We start from the raw sequence: 16,334 nt of genomic DNA on the forward strand, positions 1-16,334 counted from the left end.
CCCAAGTCTAGATTTGTCGCGACACAACAAAGATTCACTTCAAAACAATTCACAATTCAAGAGTTGACACGGCCCGGCGTAATTCCGTGCCAAGAGAGATTGGCCCCAAAGGCATGATCACGTGGTAGACTTGTACGGATTTTCGGATTTTGTGCTGACATGCTGATGTGGTAGACTAGTACGGATTTCTGCAATTTGCGCTGGTGGTGCTGACCTGGCACCTCTAGGGATTTTCGCAACATGCTGGCAGCTTTTGTGCGCTAGTGCTTTTGGGGCCATATGATTTTGAGTTTGAAGCTTTTCATGTAAACTGCTTTTCATAGGCCAAGGGCCTTCAAATATGTGGAGAGGGCTCAGTCTCTGGCTGTCACGAGGACGTGGCAGTTATTAACCATGTCACAAAGATGTGGCAACTGCTAACCTTGGTTGTTGGTTTCTTTCCAATGGGGTTTATTTTATTTGTTTTGAGACCCTCTTTTTGAAGTAGCAAACGGTCGGACATTGTATGGCCAATGTGAACGGTAGTTTCACCCGTAGACAGGAAGTGGTCGGCACTGGGATTCGTATGGTAAGAGGATGTCTAGGCTCAGAGCAAGATCATATAGGTCCCCCCGTCGCACTTAGCAAGTTGGTGGATACTAGGAGGTGAACTCAATTAAGGCGTAAAGTCAAGGTGGGACTACCAACAAAAAGTATCCGACAGTTGGGCCACATTGCACTTTTGGATGCGGCTCCAACGAGGATAGATGGTCAGAAGACCAGTGGGAGCCCAACGGAAGCATCTCCTAAAATTTAGGGAACTGCTATTTTGGGCCGTGAAATGTGTTCGCATCATTACCTTCGGTATGACTAGGGGAACATTTTACAACTCTGCCGCGAAGTCAACTGGGCAACCGGTCAGGATATTTTTAAGCGGCAAACCCGAAACGGGCAAATGCTTGTAAATGCGCCAAGTGTCATTTTCTCATGAACTTTCCTCTTGCAGAAGAAGGGGCGCTGAATTTTATGCTGGGGGAGGCCTCATTTCAGCTCTTGTCACAGGTTAAGAGCTATGGAGTGCTTCCTTTCCCTCTCATGTACAGTGTGGTGCTAGGAGTGATGCCCTGCACGCTACACACTGCTCTCTCTGCGCCCTACGAGCAGTATGTTATGCCCCACTAGTGGGCTTTTCATTTGACCAATGTACAGTTATGTGGGTTCATGCGCGATTGCCGAGGCAAGAGCCTCTTGCACAGGTACTGGATTAGCTAGCGGCTAATCCCCCGCAGGTATAGGTGAATTCGGAGAGGTTTCACGCCAGAAATCTCGTCCGATTCAAAGGGCAAGTAGCCCTACAGGTGGGGGAGCTCGAGGTCTTGCTACGGATGCGACCGGCACGCGAAACGGAGCCCAAAACAGGGAATTACAGCCTGCTGTGTATTTTTGAAGGTTTAGGGTTTCGGCCCTAAACGGACCCTAATACCCCCAGGAGGTTCGGGGACACAAGGGGACCGCTGTACAGGTGAACTGGTGCATTTTCGGGGCAGAAAACAGAGAATTCAGCGTGCTGCAGATTCTCGCCAGGTTTTGCAAAGTGTCCGTATGCGTCGGGAAAGTCACCTATTGCGTGGGAATACTGACTGTGAAGCGTCCTAGTACAGTTATGTTGTCGAAATCGGGCCAGAACAGGTGTTTCTTAGCCTAGATTGTGCGGGGCAGCTTGTGGGAGATCACAGGTTTTATTCCCTTTGATAAAGAATAAAGAAATACCGAAAGGGGCGCCAATTTTGGGGCCTACAGGTTGTCGGTGTCTGCTCGGAGCATTCTAGCTTCCGAGCCGTGTGTGTGATTAAGTGTTAATTCCCGTCGCAGGTTCTCTTTGCAAGGTGCTCTGTGTGTGTGTCTAAAGTAAAGAATTTCGGGTGAAAGCCAATGCCTACCGCCCTACGGGCCGGTTTCATGGTTCCATTGCCGGGATTGTGTTCCTATTATAGGAGGTTTATCAGAAATTTTGTATAGATAGCATCGCCTCTTCACGCTTTGCAAAAGAAAGAGGTCACTTTTAGATGGACTCAAAAAGAGATTTTAGCTTTTAGTCTCTTAAAGGAAAAGTTGACTTCAGATCCAGTAATTGTTTTACCAGATCTTAGGAAGTCATTTGTGGTCCAGTGTGACGCGTGTGGCAGTAGCATCGGAGCAATGCTAATGCAAGATGGACGGGTAGTAGCTTATGAAAGCCGAATTTTGCAAGGGCCAGAGAGGACTATGCAAGTCTATGAGAAAGAGCTCTTGGCCGTGATTCATGCGCTTTCTAGCTGGAAGCACTACCTCTTAGGTGCTGATTTTGTTGTCCAAACAGATCATCAGACCTTGCGATACTTCTTGACAAAGTCAAAGTTATCCGAAAAGCATATGCGATGGGCAAACATTCTTTCCATGTTCCACTTCCAGATTATGCATGTGGAAGGCAAGAAGAATGTTGTGGTTGATGCGTTATCAAGAAAGCCACAAATTTCAGCTGTGTCAATTCCTTATTATCATGAGCTAGATGACACGCAGGAACAGTATACTGCTGATGAAGATTTTGCAAGGATCTTTGAACAATTACAAGAGGGGCAACATCACGAGCACTACCTCCTCAGAGATGGTTTTATGATGATGCATGGCAGACTTTGTGTCACTAGGCCTCTGCGACATAAGGTCATGGAAGAGAGTCATGTCCAACCGTATGCAGGGCATCGTGGCATTGATGCAATAGTTAAAGCGGTAGAGACATTCTTCTATTGGCCTACCTTGAGGAGAGATGTGGATGCCTTTGTGTGAGCATGCATAGTTTGCCAAAAGGTCAAGTTTGACAGGCAAAAGGCACCAGGGTTGTTACAACCACTGTCGATTCCGGATAAGCCATGGGAAAGCATTGCTATGGACTTTATCTTTGATCTTCCAAGGACGCCAATAGGGAATGATGGTATATGGACCATTATCTGCAGGTTCAGCAAGCAGGCCCATTTTATCCCTGTCAGGAAGAAGATAAAATCTGATGAGATGGCACGCTTGTTCATGTTCAATGTGTTTAAGTACCATGGTATGCCACAATCGATTATCAGTGATCGTGATCCTCGCATGACCAGTTTGTTTTGGAGAGGATTGTTTGAGAACATGGGCACTACGCTCAAGTTTTCGTCTTCATTTCATCCACAAACTGATGGACAGTCAGAAGAGGCTAATTCTATTGTCTTAGATCTGTTGAAATGTTATGTGTCAGATAATAAGGGCAAGTGGGAACAGTATTTGCCTATGCTTGAGTATGCGTACAATAATACGGTGCATTCGTCTACTGGCAAAGCACCTTTTGAGATTGTTGAAGGCGGCAAAAAGGTTCCTCCCATTTTGCATACAAAGGACAAGATCTTTGACGCAGATCGATATGTTGAGAACATGGATGAGATGTATAAGAAGATTAAAGTTGCCTTGGAGAAGACTCAGGCAAAGCAGAAAAAGGCTGCTGATCGTCATCGTCGTGAATTGCTGTTATCACTTGGTGATTGGGTTCTGCTAAGGTTCGAAAAGGCAAGGTTAAAGAAGATGAAGGGCAAGGAACGACTGTTTCCTAAGCTCAGCATGCGTTACTATGGGCCTTTTCAAGTGCTTGACAAGATCAGCGATGTGGCTTACAGGCTGAAATTGCCTGATGCATGGAAGATTCATAATGCGTTTCACGTGAGTCTTCTAAGACCCTTCGTGGGTGATGTGCCAGAAGATATGCCAATTGAGGATCAGCCAGAAGTTGAGGAACTTGATGAGTTCCAGGTACCTGAGCAAGTTTTGGCACATAAGGACAGAAAAGTTAAAGGACAAGTTGCAAGACGCTATTTGGTGAAGTTCAAGAACTATCCACCTATGGATGCAAAGTGGATGGAAGAGCATGAACTGTCAGAGTCACCAAATGTATTGCAGCTTTACCTTGAAGCCTTTGGGTTACAGCCTACTTATGCCCCAACCCAACGTGTGCAAAGGAGGGGTAATGATAGAGCTAGTACATCAAATGTACATATGAATTCAGTGCCATAGATGGAAATGGCAAAAGTATGAAGGCCTCATTAAGTCGTTTGTATGTATGTATGTTACGACCTTTCTTGCGGATACATGCGATGATAAAAGAGTGTTGATAGCACAAGATCATCAGTGGCGTGTATTTATGGTATGCAATCGAGGACGTTTGCGATTTCAAGAGGGGGGTATGTCATGAGGACGTGGCAGTTATTAACCATGTCACAGAGATGTGGCAACTGCTAACCTTGGTTGTTGGTTTCTTTCCAATGGGGTTTATTTTATTTGTTTTGAGACCCTCTTTTTGAAGTAGCAAGCGGTCGGACATTGTATGGCCAATGTGAACGGTAGTTTCACCCGCAGACAGGAAGTGGTCGACACTGGGATTCGTATGGTAAGAGGATGTCTAGGCTCAGAGCAAGATCATATAGGTCCCCCCGTCGCACTTAGCAAGTTGGTGGATACTAGGAGGTGAACTCAATTAAGGCGTAAAGTCAAGGTGGGACTACCAACAAAAAGTATCCGACAGTTGGGCCACATTGCACTTTTGGATGCGGCTCCAACGAGGATAGATGGTCAGAAGACCAGTGGGAGCCCAACGGAAGCATCTCCTAAAATTTAGGGAACTGCTATTTTGGGCCGTGAAATGTGTTCGCATCATTACCTTCGGTATGACTAGGGGAACATTTTACAACTCTGCCGCGAAGTCAACTGGGCAACTGGTCAGGATATTTTTAAGCGGCAAACCCGAAACGGGCAAATGCTTGTAAATGCGCCAAGTGTCTTTTTCTCATGAACTTTCCTCTTGCAGAAGAAGGGGCGCTGAATTTTATGCTGGGGGAGGCCTCATTTCAGCTCTTGTCACAGGTTAAGAGCTATGGAGTGCTTCCTTTCCCTCTCATGTACAGTGTGGTGCTAGGAGTGATGCCCTGCACGCTACACACTGCTCTCTCTGCGCCCTACGAGCAGTATGTTATGCCCCACTAGTGGGCTTTTCATTTGACCAATGTACAGTTATGTGGGTTCATGCGCGATTGCCGAGGCAAGAGCCTCTTGCACAGGTACTGGATTAGCTAGCGGCTAATCCCCCGTAGGTATAGGTGAATTCGGAGAGGTTTCACGCCAGAAATCTCGTCCGATTCAAAGGGCAAGTAGCCCTACAGGTGCGGGAGCTCGAGGTCTTGCTACGGATGCGACCGGTACGCGAAACGGAGCCCAAAACAGGGAATTACAGCCTGCTGTGTATTTTTGAAGGTTTAGGGTTTCGGCCCTAAACGGACCCTAATACCCCCAGGAGGTTCGGGGACACAAGGGGACCGCTATACAGGTGAACTGGCGCATTTTCGGGGCAGAAAACAGAGAATTCAGCGTGCTGCAGATTCTCGCCAGGTTTTGCAAAGTGTCCGTATGCGTCAGGAAAGTCACCTATTGCGTGGGAATACTGACTGTGAAGTGTCCTAGTACAGTTATGTTGCCGAAATCGGGCCAGAACAGGTGTTTCTTAGCCTAGATTGTGCGGGGCAGCTTGTGGGAGATCACAGGTTTTATTCCCTTTGATAAAGAATAAAGAAATACCGAAAGGGGCGCCAATTTTGGGGCCTACAGGTTGTCGGTGTCTGCTCGGAGCATTCTAGCTACCGAGCCGTGTGTGTGATTAAGTGTTAATTCCCGTTGCAGGTTCTCTTTGCAAGGTGCTCTGTGTGTGTGTCTAAAGTAAAGAATTTCGGGTGAAAGCCAATGCCTACCGCCCTAAGGGCTGGTTTCACTGGCACTCTTTTGGGCGAAGATGCAAAGTGCGAGTACCGGCATTGCACTAAGTTCATTCAATATAAAGAAATACCGAAATGGGTGCCAACGTTTGGGGCCAGTGCTCTCTTGGGTTGAAATTCCGCCACTCCCGTCTCATGTGTCGTGCATCTCTTTCAGTTTAGTTGTTGATTAAGTGCTAAAAGTCTGTTCATTCTGTTCTTTTCCGTTGGCACATGGTGCCCGTCTCATGACAGCTCCTCAGGTCTTACAAGTCCACAAAAGCTAGGATCCAATTCCATAGGATCCACCTCTTCAAGCTGCTCCTCGTTAATAGCTATACTAGCTTCTTTAAGCTCGATAAGGCTTTTGGGGATGTTGTGTAGTTTCAAATAGAGAAGGAGATAGCGGCAAACAGATGCAAGGATCCTATTCCACAAGATCCAATTCTTCAGGCTTCTTCTTCATCAACGGCTATACCACTTCTTCTCTAAGCTTCCTAGGGCTCTTAAGGATGTGTACCTATATGTAGGATCAGATAGAGATGTGATTCCTCTTGCTGTGCTCATGAGAGAGTACGAGAGAAATTTTCCACCTCTTGGGACTAGAAAAATATTTTATATGTTATGAAATCTGAGAGATTGAGAACCCAAAATTATTCTTGATTTTGATTGTATATTTTGTGAACTTTTCGGGATCACACTTCTATGGTGATTAGCATATTAGGTATGTTTGTCTTGAGGACGTTGCCCTTGAGATGATCATTTTATCACACACACACACACACACACACACACGCACACACACACACACACACACACAGAGAGAGAGAGAGAGAGAGAGAGAGAGAGAGAGAGAGAGAGAGAGAGAGAGAGAGAGAGAGAGAGAGAGAGAGAGAGAGAGAGATTGAATTGCAGATTACATCCACAAATGATGGAAAGTGCAATGTAAGAACCCCAGCAAACTTAACGGTGCCAAAGGCCTTTAATTTTCTGACAGAGAAGCGATTGATTTCAGCTAGAAAAGATAACATTTTAGCCTCTCAGGTGGTAAGAAGGCATCACACGAGTTCCTTGATAAAAGCCTAAAGAAACAACATTGCAAGAACTAATTTTAGTTTTTTCTCTAGGTAGGGAAGGCCTCATCTCCATTTATTTCAATGGCAGAAAAGGTTCAGAGATTTGAGATGAAGACACGTGATGTTTTCCACAACCCTGTTCCACATAAAGTTAGTATACAGCTATAAAAGCTAGAAGATTAACCAACAAATGCTGTAGCTGACAGCACAGCTCTAATCTGAATAAGGCTTCTTGCTTTCAGGATGACTCTGGCTCACGTGTCCAAGAAAAGTCAAAGCTAAAACTGACAAGGCCGAAAGAGCCAGAATTTGAGACTTCCCAGAGAATAAGGCCTGCTAGGTTTGCAATTATCATTGCTTTTGGTAGGATCCACTGGTTTGAAGATTCCTTTGATTCAGTGTTGCAAAAAAATTGGTTCAGGGTTAAGAGCACTGCGGAATTAGAGGCAGAATTGCTTGCAAAAATGCCCAAGTTCAAAGCCCGTCCACTAAACAAGAAGGTGAGATTTCGATCGCTGTTTTCTCTATGACTTGACCCAGAAAGTAATATTGAGGATATAATTTTGTCAAGATGGTCTGGTAGAAATATATTGAGGATATGGAGTGTCTTTTATACAAATGCTTTGGTACATCTGTCTTAGATTTTGGAAGCCCCTTCTTTACCATCACTACCAAAAAGCACACCATCAATGCCAGAGTTCCAGGTATGTTACATTCTGTTTGACAAGTTTGGCTGGAGCTATTATCACATTTTTGAGGAAAAACAAAAAACAACTGATTTGGTCTCTCCCTTCTTTTTTTTAAAGGAATTCCACTTGAGAACCATGGAACGGGCATTACAACAAGCTAGTTCAGCTTCTCTTGCATCTGTTTCATCTGCAGACTCTTCAACGGTATTGTTCTCATGCAAAGCTTAGTGCAACAGATTTCTAGTTTGTATAACAAGAAAATTCAAGTGGCTAACCCTTTTAAATTCCTGTTTTCCCCAGTTTGAAGAGTGTAGGAACCGTCGTAAATCTGCTCCTGGTGCGGGGTATACTGAATTAAGGGAGCCTCGCTTGCAAACAGCAGCTCGTGCACGACCAGCGAAGTAACCTTTTCTTAATGGGCTGGTTTAAAGTATTTGCTTGTATGTGTGTGTACTAAGTGCTAACATGGTCATTTTTAGTTTTTCAGGGTTAAAAGCTCAGAAGAGCGAGAACAGGAAGAACTCGCAAAGATTCCAAAGTTCAAAGCTCGACCTCTTGACAAGAAGGTAATCAGCAGAACGCCATCTCAAGGAATTGTGAGTTGCTGCCAACACTTTCTTTGGTGATAGTGTCGTGCTATTGTTACATTTCAAGCAACAGATTTTTTGGAGTCGGGGGGATTTGGGAATTTTTCGGAACACAAAACGGCAAGTTACCACTCCAGTGGTATGCATTTTCTCTCTAGCTGGTGACCCTTCATAGCCACTTTGGATGTTGTTTGCATTTTAAATTTACCAGCCTGTTTAATAATGTCATGACAGGAGTTTCGTTTTGCAACTGAGGAGCGTGTTAATAACCAACCTCAAACCCAAACGGCGCTCGATCTATTCAGCAAGGTATCAAGAGTTGTATATACAATGTTTACTATCATGTTGAAACACAAACTAGTATATCTTTCTGCTGAAGAGAAAATGCTAAATCTTTGGTTGTCATTAGCTGTCAATCAATCCCCAGAATGAGAATCAGCCTCCAAAATTAACAAAGCCTGAGCCCTTTCATCTCCTGACAGAGGTACACTTACATTGTTGATGAGTCTACCTATGAGGGACTGATCTCCAAGAGTCCAGCAATCTGATCAGATTCTTGAAAGCTTAATTTTGCTGCAGGACCGTGGGCAGAAAAAAGTGGATCAAATGCTTATTGAGCTGAAAGATAACCAGTTGAGAGAACTAGAGCAGCGAATTCCTAAGGCTAATCCCCTACCATTTACAACAGATTACCCTGAAGTAGGTCTCTCAGTATGCTGTGAGTCATTCTAGATGTGTTAGTTGAATGGCTTTGATGGATTTGGTTCAGCTAAGATTTTCTTCCTGGAAGGAACAGTATTTCATTGCATACAGAGCTTGACTTTTTAAAAAGATCAGGGTTGCATGCAATCCCCATTGGTCAATGAGCCATGAAGTTGGGCAATGGTTTTGCCTTAATTATCTTGCCTGTCAATCTTCACCATTCTCTTTACATAGGTGCCTCCGAAGCCGGATCCAAAAGAATGCACAATACCACAACCATTCTACCTGGAAAGTGTCGCACGGCACCGACAAGAGATGATTAAAAGGGCAGATGAAAACCGGCGCATTGAGAAAGAGGAAATGGACCATAGAAAATTCCATGCTCAACCAATATTATGCAAGTAAGCTCAAAGATAAAAATTATTTTGCCCAATTTACATTTGCATGGAGGTTCTTGGTTTTTCTTTCTGAACTCCTCTTTGCAGGCACTTGCCTCGGACAGAAGCAAAGTTTCCATTCTATTAGATTTGCCGACTGTGAGGGTGGGCAATGGCCACGTATTATTGGGCAAAACCCACGTGTCCTCTAGAACGATTGAAATAAAGTAAAGTGTGGTGGAACAACATAGCAAAATTGCCCGAGCAAACACGAACGTGCACACATTAAGGCCAATCGTTTAGGTCAGCGTTTTGCAAGCTAGAACCATTGAGTAGGATATGCTATGCTACGAAATACACAAGGCTCACCGTTAGCTCAACGAATTCAGGTCAGCCTTTTGCAAGGTAAGCCTTAGGGAGACGAAAGACAAAAGGAAGCAGACACTTTGAAAAAATCATGGAAACATCCTAGCAGAAATCTTCAAGTTGTAATTGTAGACTAAATAAGGCATTGGGAAAATATCCCGGCACGTGTGTGCTATTTTGATGTGGCAAAACGACAGTCTCTCTTGGTAAATCTTTCCATGTGGACTATTGTTTGCAAAATTGTACATTATAAAGAGAGGATGGCTGGCTAGTGGATTTGTAAATGAGCCCAGCTCCTTCAGCTCCTTCTTTGGCCATTGGCATCTGACTTTCTTCAAACACCATGTGGAGCATTCAATTGACCTTGGAACCTTGCTCTCCAGGGAGAAAGGTGCGTGGATGTCTATGTTGGCAGGACTTTTCTACGTTGTGTATGCAAGATTGCGAATGTTTTGGCCCCTGAGAAAGAGGGTGCTTCAGAAACCAGGATAGCCAATGCAAGTTGCTGCAGAGTACAGTTTGAGTCTGCAGGAAGGCCATCAATGTCCTAGGCAGTAGAGAAGGAGACAGGCAAAAGAGGGTATCTTTGGTGATGACCAGATCAAGCAGCAGTCACAGGGAGAGGGAGGAGCTACCCGGAGAGATGCTAAGAAGTGGCATATATTGGAAGGTGTGGCGGACAGAGGCTTTGTGGATGGTTTAGGTGCATAGAACCTCTTCACTAGATGTATACCCTCCTATTTGCAGCAGCTGTGAGGAGCTTGACTTGGGGCTTGCTTATGGAGCACAGGGTTTCAAGGGTTGACCTAAATCTTGGCCTAGGAGCTTGGGAATGGCCTCTCCTGTTTGATGATATCTCAGCTACATAATGCATTAGTTGTATCATGTTTTCTGTTTTGTGCGTTACACTCTGGAGGTGCTCTTTTTTCTCAGAGGCTAGTATGTCTTTCACCCAAGCACTTGATCTAGCAGAGCTCGATCTTGTGTGCTCCCAACGCTCGTGAAGGATTTTCTTTTGGGAGGGGCTATTGTATTGCAATAAAATGTCAATGTCTGATTCTAGTAAGAGAGAGATATTTGCTTAGCCTGCTTTTCAGAGGACTGAAGCTATTGCGTGATTGCTTTTCTGTGAGCCCATGTTTGGTGATGCCTTAACATCATGGTTCCTTCACAGGTTGCTGAGTGTACAACTTTCATTTTGCTGTTTGCAGTGGTTCAGTCTTTGTGCCCGAGAGATCTAGAAAGCCTCTGACAGAAGTTCAGGAGTTTGCCTTTCAAGTTGATACTCGTGCACTCGAGCGTGCAGAGTTTGATAGAAAGGTATGTCCACATTTACACCATGGCCAGCATAACTGATTTGATTCTTTTTGTTGGAATATACTAGCAAATGGATCTATATTTTCTCTCAATAGGTTCGCTGTCCTCTGGCAGCCTTATGGTTAATTCTTATCCTTAATTTGAATTCTACTATGATTTTGCTCGGCACAAGTTCATGAAAAGTAGAATTTTGTTTTTGTCAATCATGAACCATCATCACATTTACAGTAGACATGTACTGTAACCATCACTTGCAGAGAAGCTCAAGTGCATCTGTGCACATTCCCGTTCTTGATGATAGACAGTCTGTTAAAAGACTTTAGAAACTACTTGGTGACCACAGCCAGGAATGTGGGATTTGTTTTAGTGATTGTAGTGACCTATACAGGTATTCCAAGTGACTTTTGTTGTTAATCCGATTGCACTTGCAATAGTAGCAAATGATAGGAGGTGAAGGCAACTTGCAATTCTTTTATGTTTAATGCCTACAGGTTGCTGAGAAGCAAAATTGTTACAAAAGGTTCAGGGAGGAATATGAAGCTACGAAGAGGGTGAGCGTGTACAATTAGTGGATTGTTTCGTCTTTTGAACCAAAGGAAAAGCTGTTTAAGTCAATGAGGTGGTGTGTATAAGGCAGGCTGATGAGGAACGGCTGATCAAATCAATGCGAAGGACAATGGTCCCACAAGCTCTGCCTTTACCCATCTTTGAAAAACCTTTTATTCCCAAAAGGTGGGTGGGTGTTATACTGCTTGTAATTTACGACTTCTAAAGAAACCGGCAGATTGACTGCAATGGAACTGGTCATGTCATATATGTAGCAGGTGCTCAAAGGAGCTCACCAGACCTCGATCTCCAAAGCTGAGTGTGACGCATAGACGAGAACGCAGGAGCTCTCTTACGTTCAGAAGGCAGTCATCAACATTCTCTATACAAAAGCGATTGCAGATGAGATGACAAAGTCTTCAACCATATTGTATTGATTGCCTTGTAATCTATCCAAAAGTTTTGAGCAACACCTCAAGAAGCTCTATGCTTTGCTTTTCTTCCTCTCTTTACAAGGGTGACTGTACAACATTTTTCATGTAAATTCCACCCACACAAAACAAGACTATTTGGAAGGCAATGACAGCTTTGCTTACAAGATACAAGCTTTGGTTACAAAATAAGCTTTTTGTTCCCCCCCCCCCCCCCCCCCCCCCGCGGCCCACCTCTTCTTGTTCTCTCTCTAGATCATATTTGACCTAAGGACGATGATAAAATCTATCTATCAATCAAGCCCCGTCGGATAGGATTTTGAGGTGTATTGGGATTGTTCCTACAACGTTAAAAACTTCTTCTTCCCCCTTCTCTCTTTATAGGTCATATTTAACCTCCGAGGATTTCCACAAATTATAGGTGTATTTTGGTTATTTTTTCCTAAAATCTATCTAGCAAGTGCTATCGGTTAATCTTTGAGGTCTCTTGGTATTGTACTTACAACATTGATACCTTATCTTCTTCAAAAAATTGACTACTAATTTTTTTTTTTTTTTTCATGGAAGTAAAAATTCGCCAATGCACTTTGTACTTATTTACTTCGCGCTAGATGCTTGATGTCAATCTGCATGTCCTATTATATTCTATAGATAGATGTTCTATAGCAACATCCAGCCAACAAGACTAGTTACCTATTCACTATCCCTCATCACAACCTGGCAATCTCAAGGCTATACAATGACCTATTCACTATCCCTCATCACAACCTGGCAATCTCAAGGCTATACATTGTATAGCCTTGAGATTGCCAGGTTGTGATGAGGGATAGTGAATAGGTAACTAGTCTTGTTGGCTGGATGTTGCTATAGAACATCTACAATGACCTATTCACTATCCCTCATCACAACCTGGCAATCTCAAGGCTATACATTGTATAGCCTTGAGATTGCCAGGTTGTGATGAGGGATAGTGAATAGGTAACTAGTCTTGTTGGCTGGATGTTGCTATAGAACATCTATCTATAGAATATAATAGGACATGCAGATTGACATCAAGCACAATGTATAGCCTTGAGATTGCCAGGTTGTGATGAGGGATAGTGAATAGGTAACTAGTCTTGTTGGCTGGATGTTGCTATAGAACATCTATCTATAGAATATAATAGGACATGCAGATTGACATCAAGCATCTAGCACGAAGTAAATAAGTACAAAGTGCATTGGCGAATTTTTATAAAAGATGTGTAAGCGTATTTATTAAACATATATAATGAATGATAAGCTCTATAGCTATGCGTAAAATAGTCCAATTTCACGGCTTTCTCCGCAACTGTTTGAGCAATAAGACCAAGGCAACCCCCTTTGCCGTAGGTGCATTGTGAACTGCAATACGGAGTGTGAGAAAAGAATTGCGTGTCTATTTGATATATAAATATGATGATCGAAATTGAGCATGTACTGGTGAAGAAAACATGTAGTTAAACTAAACTTAAGTAAGCATTGACAAACTCAAAATATATAGAAAGCTTCAACAGACTCAAAAAATTATTTTGCACTATTGACTTGATAATCGTTTATGGGTATCGTCCTATTGTGCAAGCTAGAGGACAATGTTTGAGTCTATATAAAAGCAGTATGAATAGCTAAACATTTCGTGTTGCAATGAAGCATCACAGAGTGAAATTGCTGAATATATAGTGCACGTCATGCAAAAGTGTCATATAAAAACGTGATGGAGAGTGGGCAATGTGGTCTCTCCAAAAATTATAAGAAATAGAAGTCGGCACTGTCTCGTAGTGTCACAAAGTGATGACGTGGCCACCTGGCAGATGCATGATGATGAGGCAGCAGTACGAAACCCCTGTGCGGGCATGATGATGTGGCAACAATACGGAACCCTCGGATTTTGCGTTGACATGCTGACATGGGAGACTGTATAGACAGTCCCGAAAATCACGTTGACAACTGTATGCAATTTTTGTAAATTGTGTTGATTGCTTTTTACAGTTTTTGGACCAAGTTGCTACCGAGATGCTTTTGGGATTACTTTAAAGGCTTTGAGTTTAACCCCTTCAAACTTGGGCACCCCAAGTCTAGGTTTTGTCGCGACACGAGAGATTCACTCAAAACACTTTACAATTTATTTAGTCAACATGGGCTGACGTAGTTTCGTGCCAAGAGAGATTGGCCCGAAAGACTGGCGCCCCTTTCAATGTTTCTTTTTGTATTAAGGTTTGAGCAAAGTACAACTCCTCGCGGGTCCTCGACGCTTAGACTCTTTGTCCAGATGCTCTGAGAAGTGAGGCCCTTGGGCCCTTTTTATTCTTACAAAGGGATGCTAAAAGCAGAGCCCCAAAAGCCATAAACTCAAAAGCAAAGTATTCCAAAAGCAACTTGGTCCAAAAACTACAAGAAAAGCAGGTAGTGCAATTCATGAAATTTCCGTATTGTTTTGCCACGTCAACAGTCAACGTGCATCACGGGGGTACTGTTCTGTCATGTCATCATCTGTCGGCAAAATTGCCACATCATCAAATTGTAACATACCCCCTCTTGAAAGAATTGTAATCGCCCTCGATTACGTCTGCAAAACAGACAGAGGCCATAAACCATTTCAACGCACTCATAGTACCAACGCACTAGACACGACATAGCACTTGTACAAAGACGATAGTCATCACTGTACATGACATCACATGACAAATCAATCACCGAAAAATTTATTCCAATCGTCAGACCATGATTGCCAGCAATGTATTTAATAACCGCATCTAGATACACCCTGGACCTCACTCATGTTGGATTAACTACTCCTTATTGCAATCATGCCAATAGAGATTTATAAGACCGAAATGTTGCAGTCATTTCGTCTTTTAGTTCCTGCACTCAACTAGTCACATGAGAGAGTACAAATCATTCATGTTGAATTTCGGAAATTCCATTTCATAAAGGCATACAACAGAATATTATCAGCACATCATATATATCCCTGAAACCCAAAGGGACAACAGTGACTCCCTTCTTGTGCAATCCCTTTGCACCAGATTACAAACTGTTGATCTGCGACATCTCGGAGCTAAACCGAATGCTTCAAGGTAAAGTTCTAAAATATGAGGAGTAACCGCTAGGTCCTCCTCCTCCATCCACTTCGCATCCAATGCCAGTAAATTTAACTAAAAACTGCCGAATCACTTTACCTTTTACTTTTATTTCCTTGTGTGCCAAAATCTGTTCAGGAACAAGTATCTCCTCGCTCTCTTCCACTTCGGGTTGCTCATCAAGATCCCCATCAATTGTCACCTCACTTTTAAAAGGTTTCAAGAGAACTCACATGGAATGCATTGTGAATCTTCCAAGTATCTTGCAACTTGAGTCGAAAGGAGACATCATTTATCTTTTCTTTAATCTGGAAAGGGCCATAATACCTCCTGCTAAGCTTTGGAAAAAGCTGCTTCTTTTTCTTTCGTTTTCTTAGGTGTGCCTTTTCAAAACGTAAGAGCACCCAATCGTCTTCCTTTAATTTCAAGTCGCGTCGATGTCGATTTGCTACCTTCTTGTGTCGTACTTGAGACTTCTCTAGGGCCTCGTGGACTTTGGCAATAGTAGTGTCCAAGTCCCTCGTGTACTAGTCAGCTTAAAAAATCTTATCTTTGGTGCTAAGAAAGAGAGAAACCTTCTGAGCACCTTTAATTATCTCAAATGGTGCTTTCCGCGTCGAAGAGTAAACCGTGGTATTGTAGGCAAATTCCACCATAGGATGACGCTTTCCCCGTCGAAGAGTAAACCGTGTTATTGTAGGCAAATTCCACCATAGGATTTTTTTTTCCCATTGAGTCTTCAGATCAGAGATGTAAGACTTCAATAAATCCAAAACGACTGGATTTTTTGCAATCTCAGATTGCCCATCTGTCTGCGGGTAGAAAGATGACGAGAACTGCAACCGTGTGCCAATGTTCTCCCAAATAGCCCTCCAAAACAAACTCGTGAGTTGGGAATCTTTGTTGGAGACTATTGTCTCATGTAACCGAAATATGTGTGCAATGAACAATCTTGCTAAATGGTCGAGCTTGACTGTTTTCTTCACTGGAATAAAGTGAGCTTGCTTGCTGAATCTGTCATTGTAGTGACAGACCAAAATGCCATCATGCCCACTCTGTGTCTTTGGGAGATCAAAGATGAAATTTATTGCAATACTTTCCCCGATGGGGGTGGGAATGCCTGCCAAACTTGACCTTTTGGAATACTAAACAATTGCGAAAAAAGTCATCCACATCCTTCTTGAGTCACCGCCATAAGAAATAACGCTCTAACCCCTTCAATGTGGTATCGATGCCGTGGTGTAAACGGTGGACAATGGCACTCTGTCTAGACCTTTTCCCTCAAAGGCTGTGTGACACACAACATCGTTTTCTTCATCAAGTAGCCATCCCATATGGAATATCTTGAAAGTTTCTCCCCATTTTGTA

The 16,334-nt window shown here is 43.3% G+C and overlaps 1 protein-coding gene across 2 annotated transcripts in view; it reads left to right on the forward strand.

Moving 5' to 3' along the window:
- The window catches only part of TPX2 (targeting protein for XKLP2), a 34,094-nt gene extending 22,024 nt beyond the window's left edge, over positions 1-12,070 (forward strand). Inside the window, exons 7-23 of one of the 2 annotated variants that reach the window (XM_086522233.1) lie at positions 6,693-6,824; positions 6,905-7,003; positions 7,096-7,193; positions 7,275-7,353; positions 7,495-7,557; positions 7,660-7,746; positions 7,843-7,943; positions 8,030-8,108; positions 8,203-8,268; positions 8,364-8,438; positions 8,539-8,613; positions 8,709-8,828; positions 9,066-9,232; positions 10,786-10,894; positions 11,383-11,442; positions 11,529-11,623; positions 11,716-12,070. In XM_086522233.1, coding sequence (XP_086378359.1) covers positions 6,693-6,824; positions 6,905-7,003; positions 7,096-7,193; positions 7,275-7,353; positions 7,495-7,557; positions 7,660-7,746; positions 7,843-7,943; positions 8,030-8,108; positions 8,203-8,268; positions 8,364-8,438; positions 8,539-8,613; positions 8,709-8,828; positions 9,066-9,232; positions 10,786-10,894; positions 11,383-11,442; positions 11,529-11,623; positions 11,716-11,848 — 1,638 coding nt within the window. In that variant the 3' untranslated portion in view covers positions 11,849-12,070. The remainder of the gene's footprint in view (positions 1-6,692; positions 6,825-6,904; positions 7,004-7,095; positions 7,194-7,274; positions 7,354-7,494; positions 7,558-7,659; positions 7,747-7,842; positions 7,944-8,029; positions 8,109-8,202; positions 8,269-8,363; positions 8,439-8,538; positions 8,614-8,708; positions 8,829-9,065; positions 9,233-10,785; positions 10,895-11,382; positions 11,443-11,528; positions 11,624-11,715) is intronic. The other variant, XM_086522234.1, reaches the window with a different exon arrangement.
- Positions 12,071-16,334: the final 4,264 nt, after the last annotated feature.

The sequence above is a fragment of the Adiantum capillus-veneris genome, chromosome 10, assembly GCF_014529385.1.
Source record: "Adiantum capillus-veneris isolate H3 chromosome 10, ASM1452938v2, whole genome shotgun sequence".
Taxonomy (NCBI): Eukaryota; Viridiplantae; Streptophyta; class Polypodiopsida; order Polypodiales; family Pteridaceae; genus Adiantum; species Adiantum capillus-veneris.